General features: G+C 36.2%; 1 protein-coding gene across 10 annotated transcripts in view; it reads left to right on the forward strand.

Annotated features, from left to right (window-relative positions):
* Positions 1-22,200, forward strand: part of ITSN2 (intersectin 2) — a 99,574-nt gene that overhangs the window by 23,364 nt on the left and 54,010 nt on the right. For 9 of the 10 annotated variants that reach the window (XR_002830015.1, XM_023756438.1, XM_014458353.2 and 6 more), the window contains 14 exons: positions 2,978-3,070; positions 3,997-4,060; positions 5,089-5,252; positions 6,586-6,792; positions 6,935-7,031; positions 8,574-8,713; positions 9,945-10,008; positions 11,267-11,404; positions 11,849-11,934; positions 12,629-12,891; positions 13,678-13,827; positions 16,072-16,212; positions 17,444-17,531; positions 19,049-19,188. Coding sequence is in view for 9 of the 10 variants with exons in the window: in XM_023756438.1 (XP_023612206.1) it covers positions 2,978-3,070; positions 3,997-4,060; positions 5,089-5,252; positions 6,586-6,792; positions 6,935-7,031; positions 8,574-8,713; positions 9,945-10,008; positions 11,267-11,404; positions 11,849-11,934; positions 12,629-12,891; positions 13,678-13,827; positions 16,072-16,212; positions 17,444-17,531; positions 19,049-19,188 (1,835 nt within the window). In the remaining variant the exon portion in view is untranslated. Of the gene's footprint in view, positions 1-2,977; positions 3,071-3,996; positions 4,061-5,088; positions 5,253-6,585; positions 6,793-6,934; positions 7,032-8,573; positions 8,714-9,944; positions 10,009-11,266; positions 11,405-11,848; positions 11,935-12,628; positions 12,892-13,677; positions 13,828-16,071; positions 16,213-17,443; positions 17,532-19,048; positions 19,189-22,200 lie in introns of those variants that run through there. The other variant, XM_023756441.1, reaches the window with a different exon arrangement.

Below are 22,200 nucleotides of genomic sequence, written 5' to 3' on the forward strand. Positions count from 1 at the left end.
TTACAACAATCCTAGGTAAGGATTCATAGAAGACCTAAGTCACAAAACTGGTTAGCGTTCAGACAAGGGCAGAATCTCCCTCCACTCTAGTCCTTTATGCTCCCCTGTGCTGTTAACAAAGGAAGAGGGCAAAGGTGTATTTGGAGTAGTAGGAAGTTGAAAGAATGGGTCTTATTTTTTTAGAACAAATGGAAAGGATTGTTAAAAATCATTGTTTGCTTGTTTTCTGTGGTTTGAGAGAACCTCAGAAATGTTCAGATTTAATGAGTCATTTTCTGTTTTAACATCTCTAACAAAAGAATACTTTCCGAGGAGTTGGATCCCTCTTCAGTAACAGCCCTAACTTTCTCAAACATGGTTATCCTGTTCCTAATTCCTATAGGATATCAAAACACTGTATTCTACATAACAGCTTTTAAAAACACTTAAAGTGGCTACCATGTGTTTTTTAATCTTTGATTCCTCTGGCTTAATATTTTAGTTTTTTAACTGCCTTATAGAAAAACTAGAGGCCAGTGCATGAATTGGTGCACGGATGGGGTCCGGCTGGCCTGCCCCTATTGGGGCGATGGGCCCGGCTGGCCAGAGGAAGGGGCCGTGGGCGGTCCTGCCCCCTGGCCGAACTCCCAGTTGAACTCCCGGTTGAACTCCTGGTCGAGGGTGCAATTTTCATATTAGTCTTTTATTATACAGGATATTTCTAGACCCTTCATTTTCTTGACCACATTTTTTCCTGTAGCTGCATCATTGTTCCTGTTGTCCTGTTCACTCATAACAACACTAAGTCTTGTTTCAAATTAGTGGTTTAAATTCATATTTTCTTTTTTCCTGGATCCCATTTAAATTATCAAAGAAAACATTTTGTTTTTAATCTGAGGTAGCTTTAGGACATAGGAAAGGCAGTGTATCAGAAACTTTGAAGAGTTTCCAGAAATTATGTAGCCGATTAGATTGGATTCAATACAGGCATAGGTACAATTCCATTAAATGATACAAAGTGTAAAGGCATAGGAGATTTGCATCCAGTGAGTAAATGGACTAATGTTTTCAGCAAAGCTCTGGAGTAAAGGGGGCTGGAGGTCAGAGTAGACCATGGGACTGATGGCAAATCAAAGGATTTCCATACTCCACCAATGGAGTTGGAACATTTTCTACAGAATCCAATCTCAGACTTTAAGGATACAATCAGTGCTCTAAGTAAAGTGGAGGATTGTAAAATGTATAACATGATGTTACAGAAATCAGTTAAGATTCTAATGAATACCAAACAACAAGTGAAGACTAGCATGTCAGTCTGGAATAACTGGGGGCCACAGACCCAAGGGGAGTTTATACTTACTCTCAAGCTGTTTCCTGTGGGCATCAACCAAAAAGACTGGGGACTGTGCAAGAGACCAGAATGAACCCCCACCTAATATTGCAGGCAACTGTAGGGGGACAGGCACAAAATACCATGCAATTTTCTGCATCCTTTTCTTTTACTCAGCAAAGTCTTTTTTTAAAAATATATTTTATTGATTTTTTTTAGATAGAGGGAGAGGGATAGAGAGTTAGAAACATCGATGAGAGATAAACATTGATCAGCTGCCTCCTGCACACCCCCTACTGGGGATGTGCCCGCAACCAAGGTAACTGCCCTTGACCGGAATTGAACCCGGGACCCTTCAGTCCGCAGGCCGACGCTGTATCCACTGAGCCAGACCAGTTAGGGCTCAGCAAAGTCTTAAGCTACTGTGGTCACTGGGGAAGGTGTTAGCGAAGATCCATCCCAAGGGCACAGGCAGAGACACATTGCTGGGATAAGGGTAGAAGAAAAAGCTCTGTCACTGAGGCGGGGAGGGAACCTTCTTGGGCCTAAGATTCTGTACTGATACCAAGTAGAGTTAATGTTCCTACTGCTGTTGGGGGAGAAGCAGGAAAGTCCTTCCCAAGACCAAGGAGGAGGAGACACGAGGAGTTTGGATGCCACGGGATGGAGGGGCCGGAACTTAGAAATCCACACCCTGGGGTCCAGAAACACAGGGCCTGCCTAAGACTGAGTGTGGATCAGGATCAAATGGTAGTCAGAGCTGTCTGGTGGGGTGGCAGGCTCAGCAGTCAGTTAAATTTAAGGTGCCTCCAGTAGTTTCGGAGAACCACACCAGAGCATTTACCTTTGGGAAGAAGGCTCCAGGGCCAGTCTGGAAGTTAAAGGTTATTAATGCCGCTTCTACCCTCACCTCTCCGTGTCGAAGGTGTTTCCTCCTCAGATGCCTGGTTGTTACTCTCTGCCACCACAAAATCTAGGTGTTCCATTTGGCTGTAACTTCACTGTGATCCAGAAGGGTTAGGTAAAAGAAGGTCAAGGATATTTTCGTACACCTAAACAGAATTAACTTTGAATCCTCTAAATCCCATTTTAGCTGAGCTGCCTGAAGCTGGAGGATGTACCAGCCAGGCCTTCCTGCAGTTTCTGTTAGAAAGAGAGATGCATCATGTCCAATAATGGTCAGGCTAGAATCCTGAATTTTCACCATAGATCTCTGTGTTCCCTTGGGCCAGTCTGTCTATGTTCTTGACTATATCATTTCTGTTGGGTTCTTCTCACTTTGTTAGTTGTGGAATTCAAGTTGACCCATTCCAAGGATGCTTCACAGTTTAACATGGAAAATACTGGAAGTTGTTTTCTAGAGTAAGAGTTCCTTGAGGATGGGAACAATATTTTATTCATCTTTTTATTTCCAGTATTTATCTTGTTGCCTGTTTCCGGTGAGTGGTATACAGTAATAGTTCAATAGATGTTACCTGGATGAATGAGTGAAAAGCCTTGAGGCTGTGCTATGTATGTTTGTGATAGAGCTTTACTCTTTGTGTCACTTGGGTATTAAGTACTGTCATTAAATAGGCATTTTTGATTCATATTTACATTTTAGAATTGTGTATTTTAAGCATTCTCAGATATACAGTATAATTTCTTTGTCTTCCATTTATGTTTTAGGAGGGCCAAACATGTGGGCTATTACCTCTGAAGAACGGACTAAGCATGACAAGCAGTTTGATAACCTCAAGCCCGCAGGAGGTTACATAACAGGTTTGTGTTTATATTTTATTTGTGACTTATGCTCCTTTTCATGTCATATCTTAGAAATAGTTTTGATTGCTGTTAAGTTTGTATTAAATGGTAAAATTTATACCAAGATGAAATATTGCCATTTGCAACAACATGGGTGGATCTCGAGAGTTTCATGCTACGTGAAACAAGTCAGAAAAGGACAAGAACCATGTGATATCACTTACCAGTACCTGTGAGATATAAAACAAAAGCAACAAACTTTATTACTAATGACACAGCTGTTAGCATGAGCATTAGCATGTTTCTGTCAACCTCCCTTGTACCCTGAGTCACACAGAGACCATGCAGAGATCCCAGAAGGATGCTACACATGCAGAGATTGTGTTGTAGGAGAGGAACACTGAGGTGGAGGAACCCACCATGTTTTAGCAAGTGGTAAGCTAGTTTATTCTTTGTCCCAGAGGGAAACATTACCTTGTCCTTCAAGATAGCTCACTGTAAACCCAATTCTGAGAAATGACCCAGGTAGAGAGCAGTTAGGATCTCCCATTGTTAGCATACACAGCTGTATATATAGGATTGTGAGAAGATCCATGGAGAGCTATTTAGAACTCTTCTAAGGAATAGTGTTTTAAACTATACATTTTATTAAATAGAAATATATCTAATAAGACTTCAATTATTGTGAAAAAACTGAGATGAATAATGTAATCATTTATCACTGATTAATCATATAACTAGTTGTGACTTTTTTTAGAACATCTAAGTCTTATTAAAGTAATATAAATAATTTTATATATGTATTTCTGTTTAATTTTTTAGTGATTGGAATTAAAATTATAATAAACCAATAACATTATTGTTGCCCATTATTATTATTCAGAGGCATTGGAATAATTCCTTCCACTAATGTGCAGCTTGATTTTTGTTTTTATTGCCTTCAGGTGATCAAGCACGTACATTTTTCTTGCAATCAGGCTTGCCGGCTCCTGTTTTAGCTGAAATATGGTAAAATAATTTTGTTGTAGATGATCTTAAATTTCCAATTGTCTGGTTTTGTTTTGTTTTTAATACAGTTTAACATAAAATTGTTTTTACTTGTAATCTGTTATTAAGTAAGAGTATTTCTTCAGCTTGTTAGAAATACATTTGATTGAGTAAATGATTGAAAATCAATTGGGGTTTTATTCTATAGGACAAATTTCTAATTTCCTTAGAATTTCTAAGGAAAGAAAATGTATACATTTTCATCGAAAAACACTTCTTTATAATTTGACAGAATCTCAAAATTTTCTTTCTGTTATTTTGTAGTTTCATTTATTTCATCATCTACAAACCCAAAATTATTCCTCTTTTCTTCTGTTTCTACCTTAAAGAAATTATGCTTTATGATATCTATAATAACATTTGTTTTTTAATGTACTTAAAGTAAATACCAATTTCTACTCCATTTTTCTCTCCACTTGAAATATTCCCAGCTTGGCCAAGTACCAGGCATATAGCAAGCATTCAATAAATATTTGAACAAATGACTAAGTTTAGAAGGATTATCCTTTTCTAAAAAAATTCTAACCCAAAGATATGTTTTTATTGATTTTTAGAGAAAAGGAAGGGGTAGAGAGAAAGAGAGAAACATTGATTGATTGTCTCCTATATGCACAGGGGAATGAACCCACAACCTAGCTTTGTGCCCTGACTGGATATCAAATCCACAGCTTTTTGGTGTACTGTATGATGCTCCACCCAACTAAGCCACCCAGTTAGGACAGAAGGATTATACTCTTGAATAATTTTTTTCCATTTGCATGATGGAATTAATTTCAAAGGTCTCTAGATTCTATATAGACTAACAGTATTTTATTATATACTATTTCTGGTCAGTATTTCTTGATGTATACGTTTCCGCTTTTTGAGATACATATGCACATACTTAATTGATGATCGATGTGTGAATGCTACATCATTGTTTTTATTTTATCATCCTCAAAAGTAATGTTTACGCTATGTACAATCTACCCACCTCATTGTCCTTTTAGGGCTTTATCAGACCTGAACAAAGATGGGAAGATGGATCAGCAAGAGTTCTCCATAGCCATGAAACTCATCAAACTAAAGCTACAAGGCCAGCAGTTGCCTGTGGTTCTCCCTCCTATTATGAAACAACCTCCTATGTTCTCTCCATTAATTTCTGCCCGTTTTGGTATGTGTTTATTAATTTAATTAGCTGCATTTGATAGTTAAACTCAATTCCTAGGCATAATATTTGGTGATCAAAAAAGGATTTGTTGGTATAAAATGACAATCCCCAGACTCCAAGTTAATTTCATGTCTGAGATAAGAAATATTAAATTCGCTGTCATACAGATGATTTGATTTTGGGTGGTGGGCACACAGTGCAATATACAGCTCTTGTAACATAGAAATCCATACCTGAAGCCTATATGATCCTATTAACCAATGTCACCTCAATAAATTTGATTTTTAAAATGATAATAATAAAATAAAAATTTCTGTCATAGCTAGGGTGTCCATGTATCCCAGTTTTCATAGGACAGTCCTTATTTATGTCTGTTGTCCTGGCTTCCATCCGGTTAGTGTGCCCTTTCATAATTCCAGGTTGGATGATAAATTATAATATCCCCCTCGCTATAGCTGATCCTAAATACTATTCTTAATAAGTTTCCTCTATATTTTGTATGAGTAACAGAAAAAATGTGAACAGTTTTAAACTCACTTGAAATAGTTAATTTGGGAGGGGCGTAATTTAAAATTATACATAAGTAGAAATTTCTTTAAAGGTTAGCCAACTAATTTTAGGGCTAAAAGTTGAAGACTTTGTGCTAATTAATTTACATATTCATCAGAGATAACCAGTTTTCCATTCATTTTCATTAGCCAATTTGTTATTAATTATATTTGAGAAGCACTCATTGAAATGGAATATTCAACTAGATAGCTCTGTGTACCTGAAACATGTGCCTCTACGCCAAATGTTAGATCTTAAAATGCTAGCTAGCTTCTTTCTCTATTGTAGTGAACTCTAGAGATAAATACCAAAGCATTGTGTGACTATATTTATATAATGTACTTAGTATTCTTCAGTTAGTAAATGAATAAGAGTTGTCACGTTGTTCCTTTGAGTGGGGGCAGTTTGGCTGTGTGTGTGTGTGTATGTGTGTGTGTGTGTGTGTGTGTGTGTGTGTAATTCAATAGCACTGTATTATCCTCACATTGGATCAGGTGATACAGCCTCTCTTTGAGGATACTTAATTTGGTCATGATACTGGAAGAGAATTTTTAACTCCTTGGTGGGCATTTTCTTAGTTCACACAGGTCAGACTATTGATATTAAAAGCAGTAGTTTACCTTCCTCACTGCTGGGGTAAAGCTGCTTTTGTGTATTTTTAAGACTAGTTTGCCCATAGTGTTCCTGTGAATATGGGGTCTGCTCATTGCACTATAAACTTGTTTTCTGGCATGTGTTTTATAATTGATTTACTAGCACTAGAAAATATGTTCTGTTTTGCCTTTAGGAATGGGAAGCATGCCCAATCTGTCCGTTCCTCAGCCATTGCCTCCAGTCGCTCCTATAGCAACAGCTTTGTCCCCTGCAACTTCAGGGACCGCCCTTCCTCCCTTAATGATGCCTGCTCCCTTGGTGCCTTCCGTTAGCACTTCATCCTTACCAAATGGAACTGCCAGTCTCATTCAGCCTTTATCCATTCCATATTCTTCTGCAAGTAAGTACTTTATGTCTAATAAATCAGTAGTTCATATGAAGAAAGAAACTGTTCATGTTCCAATAGAGGCAAATTTCTTTCATAATTTGTAATATTGTTTAGTGTGAACCTTTTTCATTTTTTTCTTTTCTTTTCTTTTTAGCATTGCCTCATACGTCATCTTATAGTATGATGATGGGAGGATTTGGTGGTGCTAGTATACAGAAAGCCCAGTCTCTGATTGATTTAGGATCTAGTAGGTATGAATACTTAAGCTTCCAACTTTTTATGTTTTAATAAGGAGTATTTAACAAATGACTATTTTTTAAATCTCTGAACTTATCCAGGTTTTACTTTATAATGGCCAAATGTAAACAATTAAGGTAAATTTACTTATTTATAACTCACATAAAATAATTGTTTTTATTTTTAGAATTATAAATGCCTGTGGTATTTTACCTTTGAAAAAATGTTCCATGTAAACAAAAAATATTTTGCTATGTTTTTAATCAGCCAAATTTTTTGCCCAGAGCTACATATTTTTCCTTTAAAAAAAAGTATGTTTTTAAAAATATTATAACCATTGTACATTAATTTCTTTCTTGAGCAAATTTTTCTGCTTGAGTATTCTTTAATTTCAGAAAACATTAATGCTCATTCCTCACCCCTTCTATAAATCACAATAATACCCTTTTTTTTATAAATTAAAAAGTTTTTCAATTATGCAGACATTCAGTATTATATTAGCTTCAGGGGTATAGCATAGTAGCCAGACATTTATACAACTTATGAAGTGATCCTCCCCAAAAAATCCAACACCCCCCTGACACCATGCATAGTTATTACAATATTATTGACTGTATCCCTATGCTGTACTTTACATTCTTGTGACCATTTCCTAACTGCCAATTTTACTTCTTAATCCCTTCACGTTTTTCACCCAGCCCCCCACCTGGCAACCATTGATTTGTTTTCTGTATCTATGAGTTTCTTTCTTTTTCATTTGTTCCTTTATTTTGTTTTTTAAATTACACATATAAGTGAAATTATATGGTATTTGTCTTTGACTAATACCATCTAGGTCAGTGATGGTGAACCTTTTGAGCTCGGCGTGTCAGCATTTTGAAAAACCCTAACTTAACTCTGGTGCCGTGTCACATATAGAAATTTTTTTATATTTGCAACCATAGTAAAACAAAGACTTATATTTTTGATATTTATTTTATATATTTAAATGCCATTTAACAAAAATCAACCAAAAAAATGAGTTCGCCCGTCACCTCTGACACGCGTGTCATAGGTTCGCCATCACTGATCTAGGTCCATCCATGTTGTCACAAATTGTAAGATTTCACTCTTTTTTATGGCCTAGTAATATTCCATTGTATATATTGACCACATTTTCTTTACCCAGTTATCTCACAATAATGCTCTTTAAAGCAGTGACCCAGAAGAATCTTTGTATCCTAGCTTACTCACTGAATGAATAACCTTTTTTTTCTTAACATCACTGAACCATATAAAAGCTGGGACAGTAATACCTTTTAAGTTTGTCAGGAGGATTAGAAGTAATATTTGTAAAGGCCCAGCACATTATGGGGCCTGGTACATTGTAGGTTCTTGATATATGGTATTTGCTTTCCTAAGAATAAGGATAATTGTTTGAATTTTTTTCAGTATCAAATACAAAAGCAATTACTGTTGTATTATAGAAGATATGATTCTTACTGTCTGCCTTATAAAGTTGAACTAAATATATTTTATTTAGTAACATAATATTTTTAAAATAAATTTTGTTATAGCTCAACTTCCTCAACTGCTTCACTCTCAGGGAACTCGCCCAAGATTGGGACCACAGAGTGGGCAGTTCCTCAGCCTTCAAGATTAAAATATCGGCAAAAATTTAATAGTCTTGACAAAAGCATGAGTGGATACCTCTCAGGTAAGTGGCATACAATGCTTAAGAATGTGAGTTAAAGTTTTTTTAAATGGACTTCTATTGAAGAACTTTGAATTTGTACTTTATAACTCATCTAATATTTTAACATCAAAAAAATTTGGCAGGCATTGGATATATGCAAATAATGTAAGTTGTATAAAAATTCAAAAATGGATATAACCTGATGGTTTTCTTCGAAGTTCTTACAATAAAGTTGAGCACACAGATGTACATGCAAAAGACTTCACCCTTGAGAAGATCAAACCTCATCCTCCAGAGTAGGGAGTGAATGAAGGGAGTGTGTGGGACTTAGCCTCAGTTCCCTGCGAATCCCTGTCCTCATGGGTCTTTCTCTACTTGCCCTTTCTAAAGGCACATGAGCATTGCTTATCCTTTAATGCTCAAAGTAGCCATAAAACCTGGCCTTAGACCCCCATAGACTATTGAGTGCGTGCTAGAACAAACATCCAAACTTTACTAGTTGAAAATAATAAAGGGGATATAAACAGAGGGTAATAGGCAAATAGACTTCCCACCTTCTGACTTTCCCCTCTCTTCACTCAGCAATGAAATACAATGCAGGCCAAGCAAAATAAGTGTTTAAGAGTAATAGAGCTTTAAAGTGCTATGGAACATAGAATGGGATATATTAATACTGATGCGATCAGATAAAACAGCTATAGGAAGGTTTTGGTTGGGAATGTACATTTGGGAATCACTAGCCTCTGGGTGCTATTTACAGTCATAGAAATGGATGTGAATACACAGAAAAGAATGTCCAGGGCAGATCTTTGGGGAGTATCAACATTTACAAGTCATTTAGAAGAGGAAGAGTAGAGACAAAGGAATGATCAGCGGGGAGAGATCTGAAAAGGCTAAGGAAGCAGTGCTTCCGGTTGCATTGGTGTGCCAGGAGACTCTAGACTAGAAGTTGGCCTCTAAATACTTTCTGTACTGGTGGCTCAGTCCTGCATGCCAGTCACTTGTGTATGGTTATCTTCTGAGCATTTGGCTCCACTAATTCTGATTTTGAATTCTTTGGGGACAGGGAATGTGTTGTTTTGATTACTACTGAATGCTCAGTGCCTGGCACATGGTAAAAATTTTTATGTTAAAAGTTCCCAGGATAGCAACAGTGTTATTTTACAGGTACAGCTATTTAGGTTTGTGTGACTTTAAAGAGGCTAAAGAACTTTCTTTTATTTTATTTTTTATGTTTTTCCCACTCAATCAGGTTTTCAAGCTAGAAATGCCCTTCTTCAGTCAAATCTTTCTCAAACTCAGCTAGCTACTATTTGGTGAGTTTGCCCATTAATTGTGATTTTTAACTATATATCCTCTATTATAAGATGTTTCTATAAAAGTTTGTGACTCAAAGATGTTCCATAAAAGTAGCTGCTTGAAAGTTAACACAACCTTGAAAGCAAATAAAATTGTGCAAAATGTTATTCATGAGAACTTTGCATTTAATTATTTTTTTTAAAATATATTTTATTGATTTTTTACAGAGAGGAAGGGAGAGAGATAGTTAGAAACATCGATGAGAGAGAAACATCGATCAGCTGCCTCCTGCACATCTCCTACTGGGGATGTGCCCGCAACCCAGGTACATGCCCTTCACCGGAATCGAACCTGGGACCTTTCAGTCCGCAGGCCGACGCTCTATCCACTGAGCCAAACCAGTTCCGGCTGCATTTAATTATTTTATAAGTAAAACTAGTTTGCTTTATATAATACCTTTTATGGAGAATTAGAAAATATCTCATTTTTAATGTACAATTAAATGTGATTTGAGTCCTGGCCAGTGTGGCTCAGTGGTTAGAGGGTCAGCCTGCACACCAGAGGGTCACAGTTCATTTTCCGGTCAAGGGCACGAATCTGGGTTGCAGGTTCACTCCCCACCCCCACATGTGCCCCCACATGCAGGAAGCAACTAATCAATGTGTCTCTCTCATATCGGTGTCTCTCTCTCTCTCTCTCTTTCACTCTCTGAAGAGCAATGGAAAAAAATTTCCTCAGGTGTGGATTAACAAAACAAAAAAAAGTGATTTGCTAGGTGAATTAACCATGAAAAAAGGCAGTCCACATTTTCAGAAGGAATAGTTTTCTTTCTATTTAAAAGTTTTTTTCCCTCTCTTTAGTGTTTTGAAATTAAGGGTAAAAATTAATTCACTTTTCTGTATCTCTACATTTTACTAAAATATGTTATGGTAACTATTTTACTATAATTCTTTTTTTAAAAGATTTTAAAATTGATTTTTAGAGCGAGAGGAAGAGAGAGGGAGAGAGAGAAATATTGATGTGAGAGCATCAATCGGCCACCTCCTGCTGCATGTCCCCTATAGGGGATCAAGCTCGCGACCCAGGCATGTGCTCTGACTGGGAATCAAACTGCCAACCTTTCCATGCATGGAACAACGCCCAACCAATTGAACCACTCTGGCCAGCACTATCATTATTACTGTTTTAAAAATAAAAAAATTGAATTATTTTGAAAATATTTTATTCCAAACTGAGACTTTATTTCTCACTTGTGAGTTTTCACATTTTTTTTAGGAGTCTGGCTGACATTGATGGGGATGGACAACTAAAAGCTGAAGAGTTTATCCTTGCGATGCACCTCACTGACATGGCCAAAGCTGGACAGCCTTTGCCTCTGACTTTACCTCCTGAGCTGGTCCCTCCGTCTTTTAGGTGAGTGCCCTTCACCCCTCAGGTGAAGAGGGGTGGTTTTGATCACTTGGCAGACATGAGTACTACTTTGGGATTTCCATTAGTTTAGTGGAGAGTTAAACATTTACACTGACATTTGATTTTGGAATTTAATGAATTACTGAGAAGGAATAGATATTAGAAGTAGTTGTGTTTTCACTGTTATCGATAAGAAAACTGATTACTAAAGAGAATAAATTTACCCAAAAAAACAATTGGCTGAGCCATGATTTGATCAGATCTCTCTGGCTTGACAATCCATATACTGCTGTTCATTATAACTACGGACCATACTGTGTTTTAAATATCTTTAATATATAATGTTCTAAATATTAATTTGCTCTGGTCATAGGTAATCTATATAATCTAGTCTAAAAATTCCCCGACTGCATGACGCTAAATTTATTTGTTGTTTGCTTTTCTTAGAGGAGGAAAGCAAATTGATTCCATTAATGGAACTCTGCCTTCATATCAGAAAATACAAGAAGAGGAACCTCAGAAAAAATTACCAGGTAACATTGAGTCTACGTTGTATATTTATAGTGAGTTCTCCTAAATTTTACCATGAAATGTAAATGAATATTCATAATTTTTATATTTTAAATATTTTATATGCCATACAAGAAACTGGGGTGGATTTTGACATCAATGAAATTAAGATTGTCAAAATTAAGAGAGTATGTATGTAGGAGGAAGAGACAATGTGTGTATTTGGCAAGAATGTGTGTATTAGCATCCTACTTAAAGTGTTTCTCCCACTTCAGGAGAAATCATTAGAGCAAATTTTGCAATGAAATCTTGAATTTTTAAAAATAGTTTAAATATTAGTTGAAAAAGTACATATGTAGATATTTTAAAATATTAATAAGTTAATGGCACATGTCAAATAAAATAAATATATAGCCATCCAACTTTGGTTGTCCTTAAAGAAATGTTGAGAAAAAAGTTGAAAAGTATTTTTATTGGTAGAAATAGTTAAAATTACTTCTCTCTTGGGTGGATTCAAACTTAGAAATCTTTTTTTCTAAAAATAAATATTCTTAGAGCAGAAATAGTTTACTATTTACATTTGGGTTAAAATTATCCTTAGGAGAAGTATCCAAAGAGTAATAGCCAAATGGTCACAAGGCATGTGTATGTTGAAACTGAATTGCAGGTTCAGCAGGCTCTTCATGTGTGAGGATGCTTATAATGTACCTTATTTAGTTACTTTTGAGGACAAGCGGAAAGCCAACTATGAGCGAGGGAACATGGAACTGGAGAAGCGACGCCAAGCCCTGATGGAGCAGCAACAGAGGGAGGCAGAGCGTAAAGCCCAGAAAGAAAAGGAAGAGTGGGAACGAAAACAGAGAGAATTGCAAGAACAAGAATGGAAGAAACAACTTGAATTAGAAAAACGCTTGGAGAAGCAGAGGGAATTGGAGAGACAACGGGAGGAAGAAAGGAGAAAAGAGATAGAAAGACGAGAGGTTATTTTTAGGTTATTTTATTTCCTAAGAAAATAATTTCATTTAATAAGTGACTATATTTTCTTCAGTTAAAAAAAGGGTTGGTTTTATTGTGGCTTATCCTCGTTCATACTTACTTTATACAAATCTGAATCTTGCCTGTGAGGGGTGTTCAGGGCCAATAAGTGGTAAGAGAAAGCATGTCTTCAGGTGACATCCCAAAGGAGAACCGATTGCAGAGAAGAGTGAGGAGCTAAGGTTAGTGAGCCAGGGGAAGAAGTCAGTTTGATCGGGTCATCAAATGAACACAAGCTTAGGATCCAGAGTTAAGAGGCCAAGGAATTGGAGAGGCAGAAAGACGAGAGTGGGGAGACAGAGGTCTAGTGAGGAATCAAGAGGCTGGGCTTGCGCAGGTCCTTGGGATAAACAGTGTTGTGTGGGGTTCCCAGGAGGACAGGCTGTGTTTTAAAGGGCTGGGGATGGAGCACCGTAAATTATAAATAATATGAATAGAAGTTGTTTTCTTCCCTGGTACCAGAAAAGGGTGCAGTTATTCCTAGTAACATATTTTTTACGAAATCATCCTTTTGTTTATTAAAAGAAAAGTAACTTCCCTGTGAGTCAATCCATAAATCTGATGGATGAAGTCATTTTTGTGGAAGTTCTTTAATTTAGGCCCATTAATAAAATTAGGTCTGCCCAGTTACCCATAGGCACTCAATTCCTGCCTCACTTTTGTCATCTCATCAGTGTTTGAATGATGCAAAATTGCTTATGGAGAAATTAACTTTAATTCATTATTCTCAGGCAGCAAAACAGGAACTTGAAAGACAACGTCGTTTAGAGTGGGAGAGAATTCGCAGACAGGAGCTCCTCAATCAAAGGAACAGAGAGCAGGAAGAAATTGTGAGGTTAAACTCTAAAAAGAAGAGTCTTCATCTCGAGTTGGAAGCACTGGTATGGCTGAAGTTTAAATGAAATTTATCTGAATGATGCTCGAGTTACCTGTTGAGTAATGTCATTGTTTTAAAAATCCATCTCATGACTACATCATGTTTTAATGCAATTAAACAGTTATATTTTCCTATGTGCTTTTTAACTGGACAGTATAGTTTCCTAAAAAGGGGTAACTGGCTCACAGTGCTGAGAATTATGTGTGGTCTCAGTTTAAATGCTGGCAAACCGTGTACTCGGGCAAGACATTTCCCTTCTCTGTGCCTTACTTTGCCCATCTCTAAAGTAAAAGAAAGTGGTGCTGGCTCAGTCATTTTCTGTTTTCACGCTGGTCTGTGGAAGGTGGCCTACAAAGGGACAGCCAGGCGGTGGGAGTGGGGAGCCATGGAGCCAGGGCAGTGCTCGCCCTTCCCAGTTCTTCCCACCTTCACAGTAGGGAAGCTCCACATTTGTCTGTTTTACTTTTGGTGGCATTTTATCTAAGATTTGCTTGGAAAAATGATTCTACTGCTAAAAATAAAAAATGATTAGAAACTGCTGACGTAAGTGATCTATTATAATTCCCTTTAGTTCTGTAAGACTGTAGTTATTAGCTAATATTAACCATTATACTTACTATATTTTACACATCAGATGTCAGAGGGTCAGGTTATTAAAAGACTTTGAAATGCAGAGTGAAAAACTATAAAGGGTCTGGGTAAGGCATACTATTCTACTAGACCCTAGAATCACAGAAGTCTGATCTAATGGTGTAGTAAGGTTTTGCAAAAATGCATGTGGTAGAGCCAAATTTAGATCTTAATTTATTTATTTGGTGGGTGACTTGAAGTAGATTTTTTAAATTATCACAATGTTTTTGTTATAAAGGTACTATATTAAGCCTTCCAATGGGTAGGAAAGCATACCACAATTATTTTTTTCTTTTTTTCTTTATTGATTAAGGTATTACATATGTGTCCTTATCCCCCCATTGAATACCACAATTATTAATCATGCCACAGTACTACAAAACAGGCCTAAAAAACTTCAATTTCTCTATGTAGCTAATTGAATATCTATCTAAACCATCATCTTGACTATATATTTTTCCTTTAAAATATAATGGGAGACTACCCTAAGATTGATGATTTTTTCCTCAAGAACTGGGTGACACACCGAGCAGTAGTATAGATTATTGTGTAGAGTCTGAAAAGATCCAGAACCTATGCTTACACGTGCTGAAGATAACAAAAGCTCTAGGATGAACACAGCATGTATCCCTTTCGTGTATACTTCTCAAATAGGAAATTTTGATTATTCATGATCTTTTTCCACATCCTACTGTATTAGTTTGCTAAGGCTGCCATAACAAAATACCACAAACCAGTGGCTTAAACAACAAATTTATTTTCTCACCGTTCTGGAGGCTATAGGTCCAAAATGAAGGTATTAGCAGGTTTGGTTTCCTTTGAGGCCTCTCTACTTGCAGATAACCGCCTTCTTACTGAGTCCGCAGATGGTCTTTCCTCTGCTTCTGCATTTCTGGTATCTCGTTTGTGTCCAAATTTTCTCTTCTTATAAGGACACCAATCAGATGGTCTTAGCCCACTCATATGACCTCACTTAACCCTTAATTGGCTCGTTAAAGTCCCTTTCTCCAAATACAGTCACATTCTGAGGTACTGGGGGTTAGGCTATAACATGAATTGGGGTGGACACAGTTCATCCCATAACACCTCAACCCTCTTCTTAGCTTCCATTGGAAATCTCTGCTCTCTACTTCTTTTCGGCTTCTCAGAAAGAACGGGGAGAGGAATATTGTTATAGGAAGAGAATTGTAGCCAGAAAGGCCCTCCTGGACATTGTCTGATTAGAGGACATTAGATGGCAGCAATGAGGTTAGAAATAAGCTCAAAGAAGGTGATGCTAATGCTGCATGCAAAATTTATTCCTTGTTATTCTTTAAGCTTGTCTCTATTTTAATATTATAAATTAGTGCCTCAATGCTGAACTCAGAAGAAACTTAGTGTGTTATATTTGTACTTTCTCATCCTAATATATGGGCTCTTGCACTCTGAAAATGGTGCATTTCCTCCTAACAGTTCTCTTGAGTCAAAAGCTAGAACTCAAATACATACTCCACTTGGTTTTAAACATTTATCTTAGACTGAGTATAAATGACATTTAAAAATTTAAGTAGAATATTTTCCTGATAACATTTTCTATTAGCATTTTATGTTATCTTATATTTGTATGCTCTTCCTGTAGAATGGCAAACATCAGCAGATCTCAGGCAGACTTCAAGATGTCCGACTCAGAAAACAAACTCAGAAGACTGAGCTGGAGGTTCTGGATAAGCAATGTGACCTGGAAATTATGGAAATCAAGCAGCTCCAGCAAGAACTTCAGGTAAGTCCTTTGCTGCTGAATTGTCCTTAAGCATGAACCGTAATTAATAATTCTTCCTAGTAGAGTGGTTTTGATTTTTGGTATCAAGAACCCCTTCAAGTCTCTGATAGACCACCTTCCCAGAAGGAAGTGAATATACACAATCTTTTGTATAATATCAGGAAGTTCAGTGGCCACCTGAAACTCTGGTAGACATCTGGTTAAGGTCTGCTTAATATCTATACATAAATGGACATTTATCATTTTGTGTTTTAAGTTTATATATCTTAAACTAAGGTTATTGCTACTACTTTAGGAAGTTTTGACTTAACATTATTCTTTTCAGAATTGTGGAAGAATGTTGACTATGTCCCCCAGGGACTTGGTAATTCTGTCCTGTACTTGTGCATTAGGATCTAGTTCAGTTGCCATAGTTTGCAGAATAGGGACTCTGAAAGCATTCTGTATCTCTAGAGTCCTCTTAGCAAATTTCCCTTTCGATATGGACTAGCAGATAATCAGCTGTTTTTTCACTTTGTCACTGTGGATATAGGCAAAGACTCAATAACATTTCCCATCTGATTTAAACCTGCTTCCTTAGTTATCCCAGAGTTATTAGTCCCTCTTTGATATACACTTATTTATTCTGGAGTGTCATGGCCTGCTTACACATACCACGTAGCGAATACCAAAGGCACCTCTTCGCCTGGGCCCACTGCCATCCATCATTGTGCTGAAAAGTTTAAGGCTCCAGTTGTACCCCATTAACAATGGCTTTCTTCACACCTTTTAATTTCAGCCAGCCATTCATAAATGGATTTATGTTTAAACATTTGTATTTTTTGTTTGTTTATTTGTTAATCCTCACCTGAGGATATTTTCTCCAATGATTTTCACAGAAAGTGGAAGGAAGGGGGAGACACAGAGAGAAGGAAACACATATCGATTGGTTGCTCGATTGATTGCCTCTCACACACAAGCCTGCAACCAACGTACGTTGACTGGAATCGAACCCACAACCCTTCAATCTGAGGGCTGATGTTCTATCTGCTGAACAAAACCAGCTGGGGCTAAATAATTGTATTTTCAGTCATGTGTACTCCATTCTAGTTTATTCATAAGTTGTGAGCAGTTTACAACTACATATTATTCCTATACTAAGTTTTGAGAGTGATTAAATCATGTTTTGAAGTTTGCAAAAAAAGTGTAGGTATTACAGTTTTAATCAAGCACTACTTTTTCTTTTTATAAGGAATATCAAAATAAGCTTATCTATTTGGTACCTGAGAAGCAATTATTAAATGAAAGAATTAAAAACATACAGCTTGGTAACACACCTGGTAAGTCTCTAAGGTTTGTTTTGCCTTTTATTCTTTTCTGAATGACTGACTATATCAGTATATTCTGTTACTTTTTAAGATAGCATTATTCTGTTATAAATAACATTTTTTGTCTGCAGTTAAAAATTTCAGATTAATGTGAAAAATATCACAGATGTTAGAACATTATATTAATAAAAATAAGTAATAATTGTGGTATGTCTTCCTATCTTAATAAGATTTTTATTTACATATTTCAAATATTAATCAAATAAAATGCCAGAGTACAATTAAACAAGATCTAGGTTTGGCTCTAACACAAGACCGTACATTTTGGCCATATTCCTGCATGAATTGTAAAGAACTGTTTTGTAGGAGATGTTTACTAAATTTAAAGCAAATTGTTGAGCAATGTAGACAATATGATCCCATTAAAATCCTTTGGAAATAAATATTGATTATGCACATATCTAAATGTAAATGCCTAAGAGGGGAATAAGCTGGAAGTTGAGATAAAGGGGAGTTTTTTACTCTTTAATGTAAAAGAGTAAAGTGCCTTTCTGAAAGTGCTTTATTTTACACTAGCTTTTAAAAATATTTTATAGTTTTATACTAGATGTTTATACTTTAAAAATATAATAAAGTTTAAATATGTATGTAAATAGTAAGGTTGCTATTTTAATTTATTGTAATGTAATCTGCATTATATATTTCTTTTTAAAAAAAATAAATTTTTATTGATTTCAGAGAGTAAGGAAGAGGGAGAGAGAGATAGAAACATCCATGATGAGAGAGAATCATGCATTGGCTGCCTCCTGCAAGTCCCCCACTGGGGATCAAGCCCACAACCCGGGCATGTGCCCTTGACTGGAATCAAACCTGGGACCTTTCAGTTCCCAGGCTGACGCTCTATCCACTGAGCCAAACCGGCTAGGGTTGCATTATATATTTCTATCTAATTTCTCCATCCCTGCCTGACTCTGTAAGAAAGCATTATCTAAAAGGAAGCCCTCTGTTCTTACTTCCTTGGGAACATTACTAAATCCAGTTTGTAATATTAATTGAGTCCTTGCTATGAATATTCCCCTGTTCTTGGAAGCACGAAGAATATATAGAAAGCTACTTTGACAGTAGCTGCTGTTAATTGAGTATTTACTGTGGGCCAGACTCTATACTAATGGCTTTATATCCATCACCTCATAAATGAGATCAGAGATATGATACCCATTGTATAGAAAGAGAGCCTGAGGATCAGGTTAGTGAAAAGCCTTACCCCAAGTGGAGCACCACTTCAAGTCCTGGTACTGTTTGAGTACAGAACCACTCCTTACACATTTCTATATGAAGAGCTTCCCAGGATCTGATTTGAAAGGGGGTAATGACCACTGAGTTTTTATCTCTTCAGCTGATCCACATTATACATGTACATTCTTTGTCTTTCTCTAGTTAGACCAATTTGACCAGACAGCAAATGCCAATTACTTGGAAAGAAATAGGAATTTCTACCAAATGTAAACTGTCTGATGTCTGTATTTCAGATTTAGGAATCAGTCTACTTCATAAAAAATCATTAGAAAAGGAAGAATTATGCCAAAGACTTAAAGAACAGTTAGATGCACTGGAAAAAGAAACTGCATCTAAGCTATCAGAAATGGATTCATTTAACAGTCAACTAAAGGTATTTATTATATTCTATTACATTCATTTTTAGTTAGCTGCCTTCTTACCTTCCTTATTTTGATCTAATAAAATGAATATGTGAAATTATTTTTATAGATAGTACATTTTCATTATTTTATAATTTGAGCTGTACTAGAATTGCAAGATTGTTTTACATGTTCTTTGTAGATGTAAACATTGTGTCATGTAACTAACCATCATTTACTATAGTTTTCAGTTTTTGATGACTGTTTTTATTGGCATTTACACATTTTAAGAATAATTGCCTTTGTCAGTATCAAAGAATGGATCTCAGCCAGCATGATCTTGGGCAAAATTCTAAAATCGGGAATATGGAAAATTTACAATAGTCCTGGTAGAAGCTCTTCTAACACACTAAATTCTTTTCTTGTTTCTTTGTTACAATTTAATTTACTTAACCTTTGTGAAATAATGTAATAATCAGTGAAATCTAAAGCATACTCTGGCACTATAAACTTTGCATGAAAATAAGTTCATGATTCATTATTTGCTGCAGTACAGAGCAGAAGTCCAAATTATATATTATATGCCTATCATTCTGTGAAGAATTAGTTGTATACGAAAACTATTCCTATGAAAGAAGATATAAAAAGCTAAAAACCAGACTGATGGCACATCATTCAAATGTGGGAGTTATTCCTTTCTAACTGAGCATAAAGTTTTCAGAGCATAAAGTATTACATAGTTTTTCACAAAGGCAGCTATGTGACTTTTATCTTGCTGACTATTTAGAATAACATGACACAAACTCTAGAATAAACAAATAGAGAAAAGAGGTGATGTGGGTTCAGTTAAGGAAGAGAAATTTGAGGTGCGTATTAATAATACATTTCACACTTGTATATATTTAGAAAAAAAATTTAACCAAATAATTCGTCATTGATGTACAGACAGGCCAGCCAAGTTAACTTCCCTACATTATTTTTTTAATCTGTACATAGTTTAATTGGCTTTTTATCTGCCTTATCTTGCAGTGTGGGAGTATGGATGACTCTGTTCTTCAGTGCCTTTTGTCTCTGCTCAGCTGTCTCAACAACCTCTTCCTCTTACTTAAGGTTATTTTCTAATATCTAGCTCCCTTGCTTTGAGTTACTTTACTGTTTTCTTTTTTTTTTTTAAACTAGCCTATTTTTTGCATTTATCTGAATATCTTTGTTTGAAATAACATATACTATATAGACCCTTTTTCTTCCTGCTTGCTTGAATATCCTTCTGCTATCTAACTGCCTGTTTGAGTCTAATGCCAGAAATCAATATGATTGCCTTTCTCATAAGGAGCCCAGACACTTGGAAATATCACCGGGTTCCTTTACACCATCCCCGTGAGCTGGGTTAGCTGATTGGATGATCACTGATTGAATTAAAAGGAAAGCTAAAGGAGTGTGAGATTAAGTCATTTACCCATATCACTGAAAATAACTGTTTAAAATAAAACTTTTACTTTCTGAAATTTAGGACTAGGTTATATCATACATATAATGGGTTGCTGCTTTCTAATACCGCTTTATGGAACGATTTTAACCAATAATGCAGGGGCAGCTTTAGTTACATCTAGTTACCAGGCTTCATGTTTAGACATGCTTGCACTTAAGATAAAAATGTTTAAATCACATGTATAAATAAAGAGCTCACTTTGTCATATATAGCATATGGGTATTTAAAATACTCAATGAATTCCTGTTTTAATATACAGCATGTCCTCAAATAATGTTTTATTCAATGTCGTTTTGTTATAACATTGATGAGATGCCGTAGAAACTTAACTCCTGTTTATAACAATTAGCCTATGGTAAAATTGGTTTTTCTATACGTTCGTTGTTTCACTTAAAAGTTGAAGAACCTATTGACGATGTTAAGTGAGGACTTACTGTAGTTTAAAAGAAAGGTGCTTCAACTGTACCATGTGCTAACCATAGTAGATTTTGACTGCATTCAACCGGGGACTAAAATGGATGGCTGTAGGCAGTAGTTTGCATATGCACAGCCAAGACAGGGATGTGATAAATAGAGCTCATTTGTTACCTAAGCAAAAATAGGGCAAATTGGAACGACAGCATCAGCTTTTCCTTTGTGGTTATAGCAAAATGGCCAAATTATCTGATTTTAGAACTTTTGCTACAAATTACACAAAAATTTAAACTTAAATATCTTTGTCTGTAAAATGGGTTTAATGATGACTTGTGGATTATAATTCTTTCACATAACATTTAATTCTCCACAGGCCAGCAGATTATTCTTACCTCTTGTTTTGCTTTTTTCATTCTGCTTCCTGCCTTCTAGCCTTTCACTGCTTATTCAAACTTTCACCAGGTGCAATTAGAAAACTAAAAGGGGATGAGACCTATACTGTCAGAGTGGTCAGGAGACTGGCCGTGGTGTCACGAAAGCAAGAATAGAGTCCCTCTGTAATCATCATGGTAAAGTGATACGGAGCAATCAGTTAACATAGTAATGAAAAAGACCCATGCGATTGTCAACAAGGAGACCTTTGAAGATCTTTCTGAAAGTGCCATTTCAGTTGAGTGACTAGCAGAAGCAGGATTGCAACAGATCAGGAGTGGGAGTTGAGGAAGGGTTGAGTGTGAGCAACTTTTAAGAGGAGAGTGAACAGAGCATGAGGTCAAAGGAAAATTTTGGTCTTTGGGAGAAAGACTTGAAGGATAAAGGGTACAAAGTTTGGTTATGTAAGATGAGTAAGTTCTGGGATCTAATGTATAGCAGGGTGACTGTAGTTAACAGTACTGTTTTGTTTCATTGAAATTTCCTAAGAGGATAGATCTTAAAGTTCTTAACACTGAGGAGAGAGAGAGAACTATGTATGTGAGGAGATTGCTATTTTAATGAGATTGATTGTGGTGATCATTTCACAGTGTATAAAATATATAAATTTTTGTCGGTTATATCTCAGTAAAGCTGGGGGAGAAAAAAGAAAAATTAGGACCAGCCTTGGAGTTTTTATCAGCTTTCTGTGAGGCATATGGCTACATAG

Source organism: Myotis lucifugus, unplaced genomic scaffold (genome assembly GCF_000147115.1).
Source record: "Myotis lucifugus unplaced genomic scaffold, Myoluc2.0 scaffold_94, whole genome shotgun sequence".
Taxonomy (NCBI): domain Eukaryota; kingdom Metazoa; phylum Chordata; class Mammalia; order Chiroptera; family Vespertilionidae; genus Myotis; species Myotis lucifugus.